Source organism: Cheilinus undulatus, linkage group 13 (genome assembly GCF_018320785.1).
Source record: "Cheilinus undulatus linkage group 13, ASM1832078v1, whole genome shotgun sequence".
NCBI classification, from domain to species: Eukaryota; Metazoa; Chordata; class Actinopteri; order Labriformes; family Labridae; genus Cheilinus; species Cheilinus undulatus.
The window spans coordinates 37,037,091-37,055,183 of record NC_054877.1 but is presented as its reverse complement, the minus strand read 5'-3'; the positions used below and the strand labels follow the sequence as shown (position 1 = coordinate 37,055,183).

Sequence of the window (18,093 nt, the reverse complement as noted above, 5' to 3'; positions counted from 1 at the left end):
AACATTTAACAAATCCTCCCAACAATGCTCTTATTTGTTAATTATTCAACAACTTAAAATGAAAACAACTTCATTAAAACCATATGACTCCAAATATTTGCAGATACATGACACAAAAAAGTTAAAATGCAACAGAAAAACTCTCATAGCCAGTCATCACAACAAATGTCTCCAGGCCTGTAGGGGGGGCTAATGTACACCAACCACCAGAGGCAGAAAGCTGGAGTGCTGATGCTGTTTGCTGTTGGAGTAAGAAAGGCTACAGCCAACATTTGAAGCAACTTGTATCCCATGACTTTGTTGGGTTTGCATGTTAATCAAAGATTAACAGAAGTATGTTTTCATATTTTTTCTTTTGATTAGTCCAGCTTTGCTGGAAAAAATTTCCTCTGGTTTCCAGTGCTCACCTACCTTATATGATTGGGGTAAGGTCATGATAAGTCTCATTTTACCAGACATATCTTTAAACCTTTGTTTCAGTGCTGTCTCTTTGCTAGAGAACATAAAGCTGTGACCACCATTATTCTAACCTTGCAAAGCAGATGGATTTGCCTGTCATGCAGGCAAATCCATCTTGAAAGCTTTAATCTACAACATTTGTGCTCAGCATCATTTGAAGAGAATTAGGAGGTAGCTACAGACAGGGTTTAGTCGTACTGAAAGCTCATAGCAATGACTGCCACTAGTGCAGGGATTAGCTCAGATATAGCAGTTTTTTCAGAGCTGGACCATGTTTCTGCATAAAATGAAGAGCAAAAATCAACACAGATGAGTCAGCAAAGATGTTTTCGCCCTCCTTCTGACCTGCCTCAGCATGGGTTTGGGTGGAAGGTGTTAGTTTTAGTGTGAGTGGGTATGGCTGCTGGTGGAATGATTAGCTCGGATGTAGCCATAGCGGCAGTTATGTCACGACATTTCTTTATGTAACAAGCAAAGAGCTGCACTGAAAGCTTTAAATGACAAAAAAGATGTTTTTGCTCTTCTCCTGGCTTGCTTCGACATAAGTTTGCAATCATTATGTGTCATGTTTGTCCGTTTATTCAAAGGCTGCTGCCATGGTAGCTATTAGCTTAGATGTAGCTTTAGTATAGGAGCAATTTAATCTGAACTGGACCATATTTTTTTAATCAAAACACAAGAGAAGAGCCACACTGAAAGCTTGTCTTGGCAGAGATGATTTTGCACGTCTCCTGACCAGCTTTGGCATGATTTTTTTTCACTGTGAAGCTCTGCTGTTCACATGCTAAGGCAGCATTAGCCCGTAGAGCTCAGGGTAGTACTGGAGCTTTGCATGTCTACTACACCTTATGTTGTCTTGCTGATCTGATTGGCCTGTCATGCATGTGACAGACAGGATGTTCGTCCAGTCATCTTTCAAGAATTTTTTTAAAAATTCCTGATCTTCCCAACAATTTTGTGTTGAAAATTTCCCAGATGATTCTGAAATGTATCCATGTAATGGATATGAATCCATCTATTAGGCATGTCTGGTAACCATTATTCTATGGTAAGGGATAAACAAAAGATTGTTTGGGGTGTTGGCTTACAACTACTTACAGAGCCTGCTACACTTTGCATGAACATCCACCCTTGATGATCACATGAGAAGTAGCAAGCCAAAATGCTAGGTTTGAAGTCACCAGAATGTGTCCTGAGTATAGACAGAGATCTGACTCCTCAGAGTTGTCTGGGATGTTTTTGTGACCATTGGTTTGGTGGTGTAAACACCACTTTCAAGGCCACCCCCTTAATTGGTGTATCTCACTGTAGTCACCAACAGGAGATCTGGGTGAGCAGTATTTCTTCAGATTCAGACAGGTTAAAAACAACAAGTTTTAGGTCTGTTGAAACTGAATGGGGGCTCTTTATTGTATTGTCAGTTTAAACAACAGTAAGCCAGTAGGCATCAAATGGTAAAATTGTGTCTAGAGGGGAATGATACAAACCCTGGCACTGAAATACCAAAATGTCTAAAACCAAGTAGCTATCAGGTCTACCTTACTGAATGAACAAAGTCTTCATACCTTGACATTTTCAATGAATGCATCACCATCTACAGAAAGACTGCCAAGTTTGAGGATGTTGTCTGGAACTGTCAGTCAATTGCAGTACTGCAGACATAGCCACCATCAATGTTAAGTTAATCTGTGTTATGGGAAGACTTGGTGATGATAACTTGTTGGCGTTTTCATTAAACTTGGTCTTCTTAACATGTAATTGGGACAAAATCAAATCTAAGTATGACTTCTGAAATGAATTCACAAATGCACATGAAACCCAACTTTATGACCACCTCCAAAAAGCCCCACCCAAAGTCAGAAACACTGGAATAAACACTAAACCATGCAGAAGACCAAACGAGATCACCAGAAACATGATCTTAAAGAACGTCCTGAAGATGTAACTCCCAGACACGAAGAGCACCAGCACTCCTAAGATGGTGGACAGAGCCCCTTGCAGTATTGGGTGGCCCAGTCGTGCCAAGGCATCCCTAGTTTTCTCGTTGACATCACTTTTTGGGCTAGAGACAAAAGCGTAACAAATATGTGCTGAGAAATCTACGGAAAATCCTATGCACATAACGAGGTTGATCATGGAAATGGAGTCTAAGTTTACACCCCATAGCGCCATGAACCCTGTGACTCCAACAATAACAGAACAAATACCAAAAGCCACCCATACTGAACAAAGAGGGTTGGGTATAAGGATGAGGGAGATGACCACCATCACCATCACAGCCACCAGGATGGTTTGGATTGTGCTGTCCTTAATGATGGTGTATTGGTCATAGTAGATGAAGGCAGGATGGTACACCAAAAGATCTACTGGACAGTCATCTGCGGTTTTCCTGAGTCCCGTCATCAAGTCCTTCATTGGGGTTTTGTTGAGTGTCTGAATGAAAAAGCGAGATGCCAGAATGTCATGGTCCTCTGTCAAGTTGATGTCTTGCTGAAACATGGCATGGAGCTCTAAAAAATGGTGCAAATGAGTTTGGAAGGCTTCTTGAGAATTTATATTGAGACTGGTTGCATTGGCATATCCTTGAAAGTATAGAAACCAAGCCAAAGTGCTATTGACGAAGTCCAAACTGTCAAAGTTTGCAATGCATGAAGAGAGATGCCTCAATTCATCCTTGTCCCAGTATGGGAAGGGCTGCTTTACTGCTACCATGACATTACAGCTATATTCAGAGAAGTGCTGCCTTTGATTCTTGTAGTAGTTGATGACATAGGAATTGTCCAAAGCTAAATGCTTTACATCAAGTCCCTCCTCTAAGGTAAGGCAGCCATGTATGCTAACAGCCAGATAGACTGCGTAAATTACAAACACACCAGCTTTCATGCATTTGTGGGTGAGAAATGGGCCGTAGAACCGCTCAAAAAAGTGAGTCACAGACTCGGGTTCCTCTTTTTCTGTGATCCTATCATAGCTCCCCCCAACACAGCAAATACCAAAGGCTTTGGAGCTCCTTGGCGGTAAGTCCTCAGGGATTTTTGCACATGTGAACCAGTGCTTGTTTCCTGCTTCCCTCTGTCCGTTCAAAGCCATGCATGCTCCTAGAAAAGTGATGCTGTACAGATAGCAGAAACAGATAGAAACCCCAGCGTACAAGCAGAAGGACTGAACTGAACCAAAAGGCGAGCAGCAGCCCAGGAAGAGAGCCAGCGCATCGGTCAGGGTGGTGATAGAGATGGAGATGGCGGCTTCCTTGTAGGTCTCAGCAAGTCGGTCGGGGACACTGTCCAGAACACGAGTCCTCTGCCAGCAAGAGATCATGATGAACATGTCATCTAGTCCAATACCTATGGGTTGAGGAGAGGGAGAAAACCACTGTTTAAAAATGGAAAATATCACTTATGTGTTTTATGTGCAACCAAAGGACTAGGTAGAGCAGGATAGTATCAATGTCATGTGTAAGTGAACTATTATTACTGCTAAAGTAAAAAAAAAAAAAAAAAAAAAATCAATGGGGGACTCATGGACTGTAGTAAAGCAGACAGAGCTCCTTCGTTTTCCATTCTTGTCAGATGAAGCTTGACTAACCCAACTACATTTGCTGCTGTTAGTCTATGGGGTTAGTTGTTACCTAGTTTCACTGTGTTTTTAACTTTATAGTAATAAGTATGCTAACTGTGAAACTTTGCAAGCAAATGCATTCACAGGGTTTCTTTTTTGATTCTGCGAGCTATAAATTCCCAGCCTAGACAGAGGAGACATTGCATCATAAATAAGTATGGAGAAGTTTGTCATCTTCTTGCAGCTTTATTCATTTTCATTTGAAGGGACTTTAAAAACACAATTTAACTTGAGACTTTTCAGGACTGGTTAAAGTGTGTCTCAGAAGTTGAAACTAGTACAGATAATTGCTAGATGAACTGGCCATATAGACTACATTTTAAACCCCTAAACAGGTGCATGTCCAAATATGGTTTCTTGATCATTCAAGCTACAATTTCAATAATTGCTAAAAATCTTTTGCAAACTAAATCTATCATGACATCAAATTATCATGTTTAATTATGATGTTAGGGTCATTTTTGGGACCAGAAACTGCATTCTCAAGCTCTGGAGGAAACAAGAAGTTTGAGATGCCCTTGGCCACTGCTGACTGGTCAGATAGTGTGATGATACTTTCCGTGACGTTGACTGATCACCACTAAAAAAATCCTTCTGGTAATCACATTTATTCCTGGTTTAAATCATGCCTTTAATATGTCGTAGCAATTTATTAGTCCTGGAATAAGACAACATACAATTGTCATTCTCAATCAGAGTTGTGCATTGAATGCCATGTTGATGTTGGTTTTACTTTAGGGATCATGAACTAATTTTTTTCTAAATTGCACTGAGTCTTTAATGGTAAAACATACAGACCAGGATGATCAACATGACCTACCTAATATCATGAAAGGACAGGAAGCAGCCGTCATCACAAAAGGTTGATTCAGCAACAAGAGAAACCCAAAACCACTCAGGACCGCCAGACCAGTGGAGAAGACCCCACAGGAGGCCACCCACACCTTCGTCCTCACGTTATCCAACCTAAGAAAAGAAAACAAGGATTAAAACAGTGACATACTGCAGTTGAAAAAAATCCCTGCATGACGTGTTTTACCAACCTCCAACATGAAATAACCGAAAATGTGATGGCGATGGCGTAGGTAATGGAGAACAAATAGATGACAGATGCTGGAGTTTTTTGAAATTCCCACTGCATGGACATGGAGGTGGAGTATGACACCTTAAAATGAAGATAAAAGCCACTTAAAGCAGCAGGCAAAACATTATACTTAGAATAATAGAAACTATTAAAGTTGAGCTTACTTGAACAGAACTTGATGAAGAGTTTGACACCAAATTGATGAAGCTTTCCAACCAAATGTTGGTTTTTGCTTTGTGGTCTTCCTGCAAGTAATAGTGAAGCTGTATGGCTTTAGCATTTTTAATTGCTGAGGTTTCCTTGTACAATGCCACACTCCCTATACTTAAATATAAAGGATAACTCTTTAAATCAGTGTAATGCCATGGAAATGTCAAATTCATTGCTTTTATATTGCTTGCATTGTACGCAATAGCATCTAAAATGTCATTAGAGTAGCAAGATCCCATCACCTGAGCACAAACATCCACATATTCAAATGACTGGTTGTGAATCTGCACCTCCATACTCCTAACTTTAAAGTCCAAGTCTAAGATGTGCTGAAGAGACTCCACAGTCCAAATACTACTGTCACTTGTTGCTATCAAAGTTGCATAATTCCCATCTGTGCTCAGTCTCAGACGTGAAAACATGGAATCATTTCCTGGAAAAGTTTCTTGGATGTATCTTCTCTCCACCTTGGCAGGTCCATGGACAGGCGTGAATTGCTCTTCGATGTTGTTTGACAGTCTGTCCTTGAGGAAATAAAATCCACTCCCCAGACTGGTGGAGAGAAAAAGAGGGACGATCACGAACCACCAAGGATGAGATCCGATGAAATGACCCAGCATCTCAAAACAACTGCGCAGGGGTTTCTCAATGCAATCTTTGTGGAATCTGGCCATAGCTTGAAAAATGTGCACCCTTAAACCTTGTTGGCATGTAGAAAAAAAAGTATTAGTAATGCAAAGTTGCTGCTCTTTTTCTAACAGATATCAGCCTTATATAGAGACGACCTTTAGGTATTCACAGCCTTCTGTATTTATTCTGCTGCAGACTCTTTATAGCTCCTTCACGGGATGAAATTTACATAATAACAGGACAGGCTCGGCCTGGTCTATAATGAACAGAGGCAGCAGAGGTTGGAGGAAAGTCTCACTGAAAGAGCTCATTGAAGAACTGGAGGTGTAGTATGGCTCATTGCTTCCTCTTCAATACTTACTGTTACTGCTATACAATGGCCTAGCCCCCTGGTGATTCCTTTTCATGGTTGAGGTAATGTTGAAATTTCAGGTCCTTGGAGGTTAATGAAATGTAGGAAAGAAAAGGAACAAAGAGGTACTATCATGAGCTTTACTGAAGATTGTCTGCTAGAAGGTGACCTAAAATAGTCAAATATTTGATTATTAATTTGAAAGAGTCTCATTTTCACAGCTAATATTTCAGTCAAACACCTGCTTATGCAACAACGATCTTTCTATTCCAGTTATACAAGGCTGTTCAGTGTCTGATTTTACTTAAATTTGCCCATTTTCAGTCAATAAATCCTGACTCTGCCTATCTTGCTATAAATATTAATATCATTTGTTATACAATTCTAAAAATAAGAGGTATTCTAAATTAATCTCCTTTGATAAACCATATGATTAAACTTAATTATTTAACTCATTAAATTCCCTGTTGATATACACTATATGGACAAAAGTATTTGGTCACCTGACCGTTACTCCAACAAGGACTGTAATGACGCTACATTCAAATACATGTGCTTTGATATTGAATTGCTCCTCTTTTTGCAATTATAGGTGCCTCCATTTTTAATTGTAAAGCATTTAAAACAGTTTGTTCCAGTTTTTTGATGTGGTAAACTAAGGGTAATTGACTTCCTGTCTGAATGAAGACCTCCTTTAATTTTGAAAGAAAATAAAGAACTTTGGTTAGATCACATATTAAAGCATTAACTAAACCAAGGAAAAAGGAACTTCTTATGGATTGAAAAGAAAATAAGGGAACAAAAAAATGTAAATGCTTGATAACACGAGGAGCAAATGACTTTTGACTTGTCCAGTGAGCTTTCTGTGACTTTTTATTTTTATTTATTTATTTTCAAAGTGAAATGACATCAAGGATTAGTGGTGGACTTATTTCATATCACTGTGGCTGCAGGGAGGCAATGCACTGGCTTACTCAGAGGGGCCACAAAGCATAAAATTAATTGTGATGAATAAACTAATGCCCTAATTTGGGGCTCGATTAATTACAACTAATGCATTAATGCTTGCAGCCTTGACACTTAGACTTAATAAATTCAACCTTAACTAGGTCTTATTTATTTAGCTTATTTTTCTGAAGACTATTGTGTACATTGTGCATTCTGTCTTATCTAACATGATGTAATTAGCTATGCATAAAAAATCTATAGGACAATTGTTAAGTTAGAATAATTAATTTGAGGAAAACGTCAAATACAACACAGGTTGTGGAAAATAAAGAAACGGCATACATATTCAGATTAAATATTTCATCTCAATTAATCAATATTCCATCTCATTTCTTAACTTATTTATTTTGTCGTTCATTTGTTTATCTTTTTATTTTATTTTTCAGTTAGTTTTTTGTTTGCTTTAACTTTTTCACTGTTAACAAAGATATCAACATATATATTTAAGCAAATATAATTTAATTCAACAAGACAATCTTTGCACTTTAAATACTTTAAATTTTAAATGGACAAAATAAAATGAAATTAACTCTCTTAACTTTATGATTTATATTTTCACAAAATGGGTAACTTTAACTGATGATAAGTGGTCACTTTTCTTCTTTTAATTGGGTTTAATGTTTACATATGCATTTATGTATTTGTTTCTATCAAAACTATAGATTTAATCTAAAATTTAAAATTATTCATTAGAATAAGGTTTGTAATTTGTTTTATTTCGTGTTATTGTCATGTTTTTGATGACGCCTTTATCATTTATTTATCTTATTTCCTTCATATTATAACATTTTTGTCTGCGTCAGTGCTATTTTATATTTGTTGTACAGCTTCCGTGTTTCTGATATGTTTTTGTTATTTCGACGTAATGTGTAAACTGAGTATTTAATCGGATTTTATTTTGACAGCAGGCTAACCTCCATGACGTCACGCGTCGCAGGTTGGGCGGAAGTTGCGCGAGCAGCAGGCTGTCACCGGAGACGTTAGCCGCCTGCAGTTGTAGAAAACAAGTGAAATTTATCGTTAAAAGCTTTGACAAGTGAAAGTCAAACTAGCTCACACGGAATTATGGACGACGACGTGCTGACGACGCTGAAGCTGTTGATAATTGGTGAAAGTGGAGTGGGAAAATCCAGGTTTGTGAGTGTTTTTAACGAGCTCGTTAGCTAGCCTGTTGTGAGTGTTGATGTTCTTCTTGTTATGTAAGTTTAGTTTCCACTGTAAGCAGCTGCTGATACAGGTACAGGACAGGCTCTTTTTGTTTTTTTTTCACTAGCAGTTTGTGATAAATAATTACTGTTGATAAGTTAGAAATTACGACACCACCAACGGAAACGTTATATAAACAGACGTAAACTTTCAGAGTTATCAGCATTGTGTTTCCTGTTAAAGATGATACCGCCTGTTACAGTCAGCTGTCAGTGTTTATACGGTGCTGTTGTTTTAATCCTGCATCTGTCAGAGAAAAGACTTAATAATAATCTATACAGAGGCCCCACTGTGTATGCTCTGCTTATTTGAATATGATCTGTTTCCTTTAACAGTCTCCTCTTGAGGTTTACAGATGACACTTTTGATCCAGAGCAGACAGCAACAATAGGTAAAAAACAAATAAACACACTGACTGACTGAAATACACATACACTATATAGGGAGAATGCTTTTGATCATTTGGCTGGATGATTTTAAAATATTTTTCCTTCTTTTATTTATCATCAGGTGTGGATTTCAAAGTAAAGACACTCGCAATAGATGGGAACAAAGCAAAGCTCGCCATATGGGTAAGACTGAAGTCCTTAAGCTATTGTCCTGTGTTTATCTGTGCTGGCAGGGAACAAAATAAACTACATGGTCTCCTCACTAGATGGCGGCATTGCAAAGCCTTGCAGGATGGACAGAAAGTTAAGAAGAGATAAACTTTCCTTTGTGAGGCAGAAAAGGGCCCAATTCAGATTTCCAAAGAAAATACGACATACACAGTGAGACCATAAGACCCAGACACTGAGCTCTCATAGACTTTATCTAACAGAGACATACTTGCATGTCTTTGCAAAGGGATGTCTTGGCTTTAAATGAAGAATTAAAGTGTTCTTAATATTTTTTAATCTTTACTAAAATAATAAATCAATAAAAGTATTTAAATTTCATTTTTAAAACCCTATACTGTTCTTTGGATGTTTGATGACAGTTTGTATCTTTCATATTTTCCATACATTAGCCACAGACAAATTGCTTCACATATCTGTTTCTTAAAAAAACTGCGTCAGAGGGCAACATATCCAACAAACAAGGAAACGTCCACACACTGTCCAACTTGCAAGAAAGGGTTATTTATTTGCTGTGTTTCAGTACTGGACCTTCATCAGGCACACCTGAGGAAACACAGACATGCCTGTTAGTCTATCACCAAAACATTGCAAGTGGATAACCATTTTTTCCCTAGTTGGACAGTGTCCAGGAACGTTTTTTAAAACTGTTTGTCATATTTTACCCATTAAATCTTTCAGAAGATTTAAAAAAATACATTTTCCATTACAGTTTTGTACTATTTGATTAAAAAAAACTAAAAAAGAAAGATATTCCCCCCCAAAAAATGCAGCTACGGTTGGAAGATTTTTAAACTTGACATTTGAAAAGTATGCATTGTGGTGAGTTTCCTGAAGAACAGGCTTAAAGATGCATAGGACTGCCAAAAATGTGAATCCTCAGGCGATGGCCACTTTAAGGTGGGAGTGTCCTGTGTTGTTGTAGACATATCAGGAAAACAGCCTTGTGGACGCTCTGTCTTGGCCATTATAGCTATTGGTATTTAAAGTTTGATGTCATGAATTGAGTCTTTTGCTTGTGTTAATGTTATGTACTCATTTCTGCAGGATACAGCGGGACAGGAAAGATTTCGCACCCTGACGCCCAGCTACTACCGTGGTGCACAGGGAGTCATACTTGGTAAACTGTTATGCTTGTAAAGCCTCTTAATACTTTCAGCATCAAAATTTAGAGAGTGAAATTTCTTTTCTCCTAGTTCCTTTTTTTTTAATGTTTAGTTTTCATGCAGAGTTTGAGTGAAATTTTTAAGGATGAATTCCTGTCCTGTGCACCAGTCTCATGAAACAGATGTTAAATGATCAATTTCAAGATTAATTATCATGTAGTAGAGGGGATTAGGCACTATTGATCATGGAATCAGATAAAGTCGATGTTCTGCTAAAATTCCCATTAACTAAAGGATGAGAGCGCCTATTTAGCTCAGCTGGCGGAGCAAGCGTCCATATACAGAAGCTACAGTCCTCGAGTCCTGATCCTGATGCTGTTTGGTGCATGTCCTCCCACACTGTTTCCCCCCATATTTCCTGGGTCTGTTCATAGAGTCAAAAAATTACTTCCTAAGCCGCTCCCTTTCCACCTTCTGTAACCTGGCGGTGTGAGTAAGACACTAGGAAAGGAGAGTTAATGTGATTATGGAATCTGTCTGCACTTACCCTAGGCAGATGTTACAGATGTTACGTGGGTTAAATGTGTAAAAGCTACAATCATCACTCACATCATCTTTTACTCAGAGCGTCTCTGTGCAGCGAGTGAAACGTGAACACCTCAGTGATAAATATAACATCAGTAAGGTTTTTAGAACAATTCTTCAGGACAAGGCAGCTTTTAGTAGCTGTAACTGTAAACATTCTGAACAGCTGAAAGATTGAATATCTTAATTCGAACTTTCTTCATAGTCAGTAGGATAACAGCAGATGAATGAATGATATTTAAGTCCTTGTTCTCTTTTGTTTCTTTAACTATTTAAGTCTACTTTGGTTCTGTCTTTTTTCAGCTTGTTATGTGAGACGCACTAAAAACTGTGAATAAAACACTTTAAATGGTTACAAATAATTATTTTCTTATTACTTCTGTAATTATGATGACAAACATAATGATCTCAACATGGCAATATGCCAACTTTTATGTCATGTGAGCATCAAAAATCCTGCTGTAAAATGGTTTTGATTTATTCACTCTTAGGAAACTTGCATACATATTTCAAAATAGCAAACATATTCTGTTCAGTTTTTCCTTTTTTAGGTTGGCCCTAATACACTATGCTTCTAATCATGGTTTTCAAAAATATATCTGTACTCATCTGTACATCTCATTTTGTCAATGTCAGAGCAGACATGGTCCCACGCCTGCCCCTGAGATCTTTGGTGCCTATTTAAGGGTGCCAGGACCCCAGGTTGGGAACCCCTGATTTAAAGAATTCAAACTGTCCTTATTATGGCTGACACTAAAATACTTCTGGGTCACTTTACTCAATAAGGAACCTTGCAAAGCAAAAAGGACAGTTTGATCAGACCCTCAGTCTCTCTTCTTTCATTGTATCAAATAAACTTTAAAAAGACACAAGTGGAAGTGAATATTTGAAACTGTTCCCTTTACCTTCATCTCTCTGTTTTTTCTTGTTTTGACAGTTTATGATGTCACAAAGCGCGACACTTTTACAAAACTTGAAAACTGGCTGAATGAACTGGAAACCTACACGACACGTAACGATATTGTCAAAATGCTTGTGGGGAACAAGATAGATAAGGTGAGTTGTGCATGACAGCTTTATCTCTGTTCAGTATTAATGTTCATTTCAGGCTGTGTCTTTGTGAGCCTTGCCTGATGCTCACCTTTGAAATTAAATATAGGAATAAGAATTCCAAACAACAAACACCTGGAGTGTCTTTCACAAAGGGTTAATACTGTTGTTTTTTATTCTTTGCTGTATACATTCAACATGAAGAAACTGACGTCAGATATGTGTTTTCAGGACGACCATGAAGTGGACAGAAATGAAGGGCTGAAGTTTGCTAGAAAACATTCGATGCTTTTCATCGGTAAGTATTCATGTTAGAGCCAAATCTAATAGCAGGGCTATTGAGCCATAAAATGTAGCTTGGAGCCATGAAAAAAGCACCAGAGTCAGAGCCGTTATTGCTTTGTTGGAACAAGTCAAGACATCACTTAGTAAATGGTGCAGTTAGTTATTGTTTATACTTTTTTGAGTTTCTGCTGTCAGCTCAGTCCTAAAAGATGCAGTCACTCGAGCAGAACTGCATTATGATTAAAATCAAGCAAACGTCCATTTAACAGATCCGTGTCTACACAAGATCCTGATTCTCATCTCCAATCTGCCGCTCTTTGGGAAATTAGGTTAACGTTTATGTGGAGTTTCCATTTTAGAACGGCTAAATGAAGGGCTTTTGAAAAGGGCTATGCACGAAGATGTTGCTGATTTAATCTGTCAAGAGGACGTCTTCATCCTACTTGTCTTCTTGTTTTTAAATGAAGTCATTTTATACTTAAAATGTCCCATTTGTCACCACATGGATGTTATAAATCTCGTGTTTTTAAGGGAAAAATGTTTCAGATTCAGAAGCTGATGTGTTTGTATTTTCTGAACAGAGCTCCTCCAGTTTTGTTGGCTGATTTTATAATTATCGCTTGTTTCTATCCAACAGAGGCCAGTGCAAAAACCAAAGACGGCGTCCAGTGTGCCTTTGAGGAGCTGGTGGAGAAGATCCTCCAGACTCCAGGGCTCTGGGAGAGTGAAAACCAGACCCCAAGGGTCCGTCTCGGGGAGCAAGAGCAGGGCGGGGGCAAGGCATGCGGAGGATACTGCTCCATACCCTGAAACTGGACTGAACCGAAACAAAGAAAAGATAGAACGACTACGGACCAGAAACAGAACGGGGAAAAAAGAGCAAGAGGGTTGAACTAGATGACTACTTTTAAAAAGTTGGAGTAGTTCTGTCGGTCAAAAGGACTTTGCCGTTTGCACACCATCTTTTCAACCATCATCTGTCACTACTTTCTATTTAAAACATGAATGAAGCATTATGAAGAAAAAGCCTTTCGTCTGAGAAAGTTTTAATTTGACATGCCAGGTGTACGTCATCCGAGTACATGTCTGGCTTGAATTTATCTTATTGGCAACAGTGTTTCTGTTGTACATTAAGGCAGAAAGTTAACAGCATAGTGCCTATAACACAAACCAATTTGTAGGTTAGAGTGTGTAGCTTGTCAAACAAAATAAAACAATATAATCAATAAGGAAGTTGTTCCAAAGAAAGTAAGTCCCTAGAAATGTAGCTTCAAATTTAATGTATTAAATATAAAACAATGTTAATTTTCCCACTTTATTTCATTTCTAAAGATTATTTGATCGAGGATATTGCTGCAAGGGATCTGCAGTATGCCATGTTTGTCTCCAGTATGCACCACAACACTGTGAATGCTCCAAAATAACACATTTCAGAAAACACCCCTGTTACTGACAGCTTTTTTTTTTTACTATTTTTTCCAAGTATTTCTTGATTGTAATTTTCATCAGTTTCCATGTATGTGTAGATGCTTTCAAGAGCTTAGCTATTCCTTTTTTTCATAACTTTAAAAAACTAAGACAAGTTATCAGTCCTTGTCATTGGGGAACTTCTGCAACTGAACCTATTTGGTTTTCTGTTTGCATGTCTAATCTGGACCATAGTAGTTGCAGGCTAACAGTATTGGAAGCACTTGTAATAAAATTAAATTATTGTTTTTGCCCATCTGCTTTGGAAAAAATGGCATTTAGTTTCCTGTTGATGCTGTAGGTTTGTTTTTTCCTCTTTTAATTGCAGTTTCTGTGTGGTGTGATCAGCATAATGTCCCATCTCCACAAAATTGTCAGACCTTTCTATACGTTGATACTCTTTTTGATACCATGTGTTAACTTTACACTCTCTGTGTTTTAATGATAGGATCAAAAGTTACCAAAACTTTAGCAAACATCAAAATTATTTTAAAAAAAGCACCTCCATACTTAATTGCACAAAAACACTGACACCATCTCAATTTGCAAAATGCAGGATTTTTGCTGCAATTTTTGATCATCTTAGATAAAAACGCATCCAATATTGATGCATAGGATTTCAATTTTGTCACAGAGGTATCAAAATAGGTGTTGATATCAGATAAAGCTGCTGTTATATGAAGGCATTTCTCACACATAATAGCCTGAGAGCATTCCTTGTATTGTTTGTATACCTTTTATTGTTTAAAACCAGACTTTTTCCTCCTCTATGTCTGTCCTTTCCCTGTTGCTTTTGCCGTGCATCTGTTTGAATCATAAAAAGCAATATGTTAAATTGCCTTAACATTGAAAGACATTCAATAGGGGTATGGTCTAGTAACGTGTAAGGTTTCAAGCTGAAATAAACGACAACCTCAAGATGACTAATTATTGTGTAATTGACATTTGAGAACTGCAATTTCTCTGTTTTAATCAAAAGCAGGCCGACAGTGGAAACAGGAGTGAGCTCCTCTTTCCATAATTCCTTGTTGATGACTCGTCTTTATACATGAACAACTGAAAACATACTTTGCACAAAATGTCAGAAAACAGACCAAATCTAGGGCACGAGAGGAAAATTCCTGTTAATCATGTTTTGTGAAATAGTCCCAGAGGACAGCTGATTACAAGCTTATGTTTGGTGTCAGGATGTCCCTGCGAGTCTCTGCAGAGGCACAGCACCAAACGTTCCCCTGAGGCTCGTTGTGCCTCTTTATTTCCAATAACATTACTTTCTGGCTGCTGATGTAAAGTTGAGGTTTGGAAATTCCTCAGATCTAATTTAGCATTTATGTTGTTTTAACATCAAAAACAGATGATGGTTGTGTTTCTTATCCACTCTAATGATATTTACTGTTAAGGGAACAAAACAGAGAAAGAGTATCTTGTTCCTCACATTTCATCACAATAATTCAAATATTGAGAGCTCTTTAACAGCCTAAAAATACTTTTATTCTACTTCGGAGCAACAGAAAAATCTAAAGACTTCATTTTTTTGTGAGCAAGCAGTAGCTGATGAAAAAGTAAAGCCAGTAAAGAGCCATGTCAGGGTGGCATCAGATACAGTGCTTAGCGCCTTCACCTCACAGAATCAAAGTTTTCTGGTTCGAGTCCTGGTCATTCAGGGCCATGTGGAGTTTGCATGTTTTCTTGTGCATGCATGGGTTCTCTCCATGGCTCTCACTCATATTGGGCCTGAGTACAGAAACAACATCACATCATAATATGACATGCAGTTTACAACAAATGTGGTCTCATGAATTCAGCACAATGGAGAAAAATACAGATGAAAGGATGGCAACTTCCCTCATGTTGTGGCCTATTTTGAGTCATTTCAGTCAGATACAGCCTTTTAACACTTCCCCACTGTTTAAAATGATCATCAGGAGGCAACACACTGGACAACCAACCTGGAATATGGTGGTCTAACATGCTTGGATGCAGTACAGATTGCTATTGTGAGTGAGTCTTAGCCTCTCGTTTCTACTATGTGGCATTGGCACATGATTGCAGCTACTCTTCCTCGGGTCCAGAACACAAAATAGTTTACATTCAAAGAGTTCATACAATATTAACTGAAGTGATACATGGTTTGCATGTTGTATTACATGTTTAAAACATTTATGTTTTCCGAGCAGCCTAGCTGAACAGTTGTGTTGTGCCCTGAAAGTGACGTCAGTGCAACCCCCTTTTGTTGTGTGTGTGGCTCCACCTTTTTGGGACGGATAGGTAAGACTGGTACCCCTCCAGAAGAAGTGGGGGAAAAAAAGTGGAAAGGTATGGGTTGATTTTGTTGGGACCCTCGCCAACTTTTGATATATGGAAATGCAAAAAAATGTGTGTCATGCTGTACCAAACTGAAACGGACTGCTCGGTGGAAACAACCCACTGTCTCTGTACACCGGCCCATAAAAGCAGCTCGGCATACTGGGAATTCTCATGGTTCTCCAGATTGGCCACCTTGGGCCTTTTTGGACTTATGTCTGTATAGCAGTAAATATATGGATGATGCCTCCTAGAGTCCAACAGAAGGAAGTGCGCTTCTTAAGGGATAGATATTTACTTGATAGAATTTACGTGTAGCCCGGGAAAGAGGAAGATTTAGTCTGTTTTCTGCTATTGAGTAGTTTGCAATTGAGTTGTTTGGATTATATGAAGATGTAGGCCTGCAAAGAAACTAGTATATTTTGAGAGCCATTTATTTAAAAGACACATCAATGAGTTAAACTAAGCTAACTCATATAGCCATTCAAATATATTAACTGTTTTTTTTAGCTGACCACTAAGGTCAGCCCTACAGATAGCTCTGTCCGTATACTGAGTAACTGAGTGAGTGACACAGAACACATAGTTGCGTTTGCTTGGAATGAATGCTGGCAGTGATGGCTGCCTCCACTGTGTTAATAGGCTGTAGTTAACATCATCTATGTATGGCTCACACATACAGAGTAGCGCTACGGGTGGGGTTTACTTGTGCTGAAAGCTCTCTAATGGCTGCCTCCACTGCACTAAATACTCAGATATAGCTTTAGCCTCTGTTTAACCAAGACTGGGCCACACTTCTGTATGACAAAGAAAAAAAAACAACCCTATAAGCTTTTCATGTTGGGAAAAATGTTTTTTACTCCTCTGCTGACCTGCTTTGGCATGGCTATGTGATAGTTGAGGGGGAAAATGTAGCTTTTTATGTCAGTTCTTGTGCACAACAGCTGCTTGTGTAGTGATTAGCTCTAAGTCACAGCAGCACTCAGTCAAAACTGGAAATTTGTTAATTAACACAAGTTTATTAACACGAAAATCTCTCTGTAACAGAAGGGGTCTGCCAAACTGCTTCAGCGTGAGTGGGTGATAGTTAAAGGGGGAAAGGGGTACTTTTTGTGCTAGCCAAACGTTAGCATGGCCTTAGCTAGACCAAAACATTCATCACAGTTAGTGCTACGAGCAACACGGAAAGCGTTTGCGTTGTTAAGAGAACGTAATTTAAACATTTAACGCGTCTTCATTTGCAAGGAATATGATAAATGTGCTGTTTATTGATAATTACCATATAAAAACAGGATGGGAACACTAAAATAAAAATTTTGCTTAATTTTACACATAAGAATACCCTTACACATCTGAGGAGAATTACAAATGTGCATAAAACCTGCTGCAGTTTTTATTTTATTTTAGAATAAACAACTGTTCAATAACAGTTTTTTATTGTAAGTATAAACTTACTACCATTAAAGACTTTTGTCTGACAAAAATGAATTTCCAGTGACACTGTTTCTCTCAGTGAAGTCTGACACATATCTCTGTAGAGTTTCATATGTACACAGAGAAGAGCTTTATTAAGAGGGGAGACAGAGAGAGAGAGGACACCATGTAGCTATGTACATTTAAGAAGCCACAATAAATTTGGCTCAAAAAATAATAATGACGCAATCACTCTGCCAGTCAGGCATTTCAACAGGCATCCCAGATAGCTGCGGGCAGCCATATACTAGGTTTTTACCTAGTCTTGTTTTACTGTATGTAATCATGTCAGGCATGGTGGGTATCAGAGATTCCCATAGGAATGAATGGACTTCTGCTTGACTTGTTTCCATAACCATATAATTGTGGGAGTGAAGGGTAACCTTCTCTTTTCAATTATGGTGCACAAACTTAGTCTGCTAGTGAGACAGTTTCTTTCAACTGTGTGCTGAAAACTTAGTTCCAGGTCTGTTTAAGACATAATGACGGCGGACGTAAAAAAAAAAAAAAGAAATTGATTCATCATTAAAAGCAACCACATTTAAAAATCGCAATCTTTTGATACATAATTTCAAGATATCGATAATCAATGTTTAAACTTAGAAGCAGCATCCTTCTGTATCTGAAAACTTTTTTACA

The 18,093-nt window shown here is 38.2% G+C and overlaps 2 protein-coding genes across 2 annotated transcripts; one reads left to right on the top strand and one right to left on the bottom strand.

The window, feature by feature from the left end:
- Positions 1-2,283: 2,283 nt before the first annotated feature.
- On the bottom strand, positions 2,284-6,045 carry LOC121520231 (patched domain-containing protein 3). The gene is made up of 4 exons (XM_041803606.1): positions 5,326-6,045; positions 5,121-5,242; positions 4,898-5,043; positions 2,284-3,803 (listed from the first exon to the last, which is right to left on the bottom strand). Exons 1-4 carry the CDS (start codon positions 6,043-6,045, stop codon positions 2,284-2,286), a joined length of 2,508 nt encoding a protein of 835 aa, XP_041659540.1.
- A 2,264-nt stretch (positions 6,046-8,309) lies between these two features.
- LOC121520717 (ras-related protein Rab-18-B-like) lies at positions 8,310-14,595 on the top strand. The gene is made up of 7 exons (XM_041804300.1): positions 8,310-8,494; positions 8,903-8,958; positions 9,078-9,139; positions 10,232-10,304; positions 11,813-11,931; positions 12,157-12,223; positions 12,848-14,595. Exons 1-7 carry the CDS (start codon positions 8,427-8,429, stop codon positions 13,018-13,020), a joined length of 618 nt encoding a protein of 205 aa, XP_041660234.1. The 5' UTR covers positions 8,310-8,426; the 3' UTR covers positions 13,021-14,595.
- The last annotated feature ends 3,498 nt before the right edge of the window (positions 14,596-18,093 follow it).

Excerpts from the sequence above, each read along its gene's own strand:
- LOC121520717 (XM_041804300.1), top strand. The coding sequence starts at position 8,427 with ATGGACGACGACGTGCTGACGACGCTGAAGCTGTTGATAATTGGTGAA. Across the intron at positions 8,959-9,077 it reads AGAGCAGACAGCAACAATAG|GTGTGGATTTCAAAGTAAAG; the intron begins GTAAAAAACAAA and ends ATTTATCATCAG. Across the intron at positions 12,224-12,847 it reads ACATTCGATGCTTTTCATCG|AGGCCAGTGCAAAAACCAAA; the intron begins GTAAGTATTCAT and ends TCTATCCAACAG.
- LOC121520231 (XM_041803606.1), bottom strand. The coding sequence starts at position 6,045 with ATGGCCAGATTCCACAAAGATTGCATTGAGAAACCCCTGCGCAGTTGT. Across the intron at positions 5,044-5,120 it reads TCGGTTATTTCATGTTGGAG|GTTGGATAACGTGAGGACGA; the intron begins GTTGGTAAAACA and ends TTCTTTTCTTAG. Across the intron at positions 3,804-4,897 it reads CTGTCCTTTCATGATATTAG|GTATTGGACTAGATGACATG; the intron begins GTAGGTCATGTT and ends CTCAACCCATAG.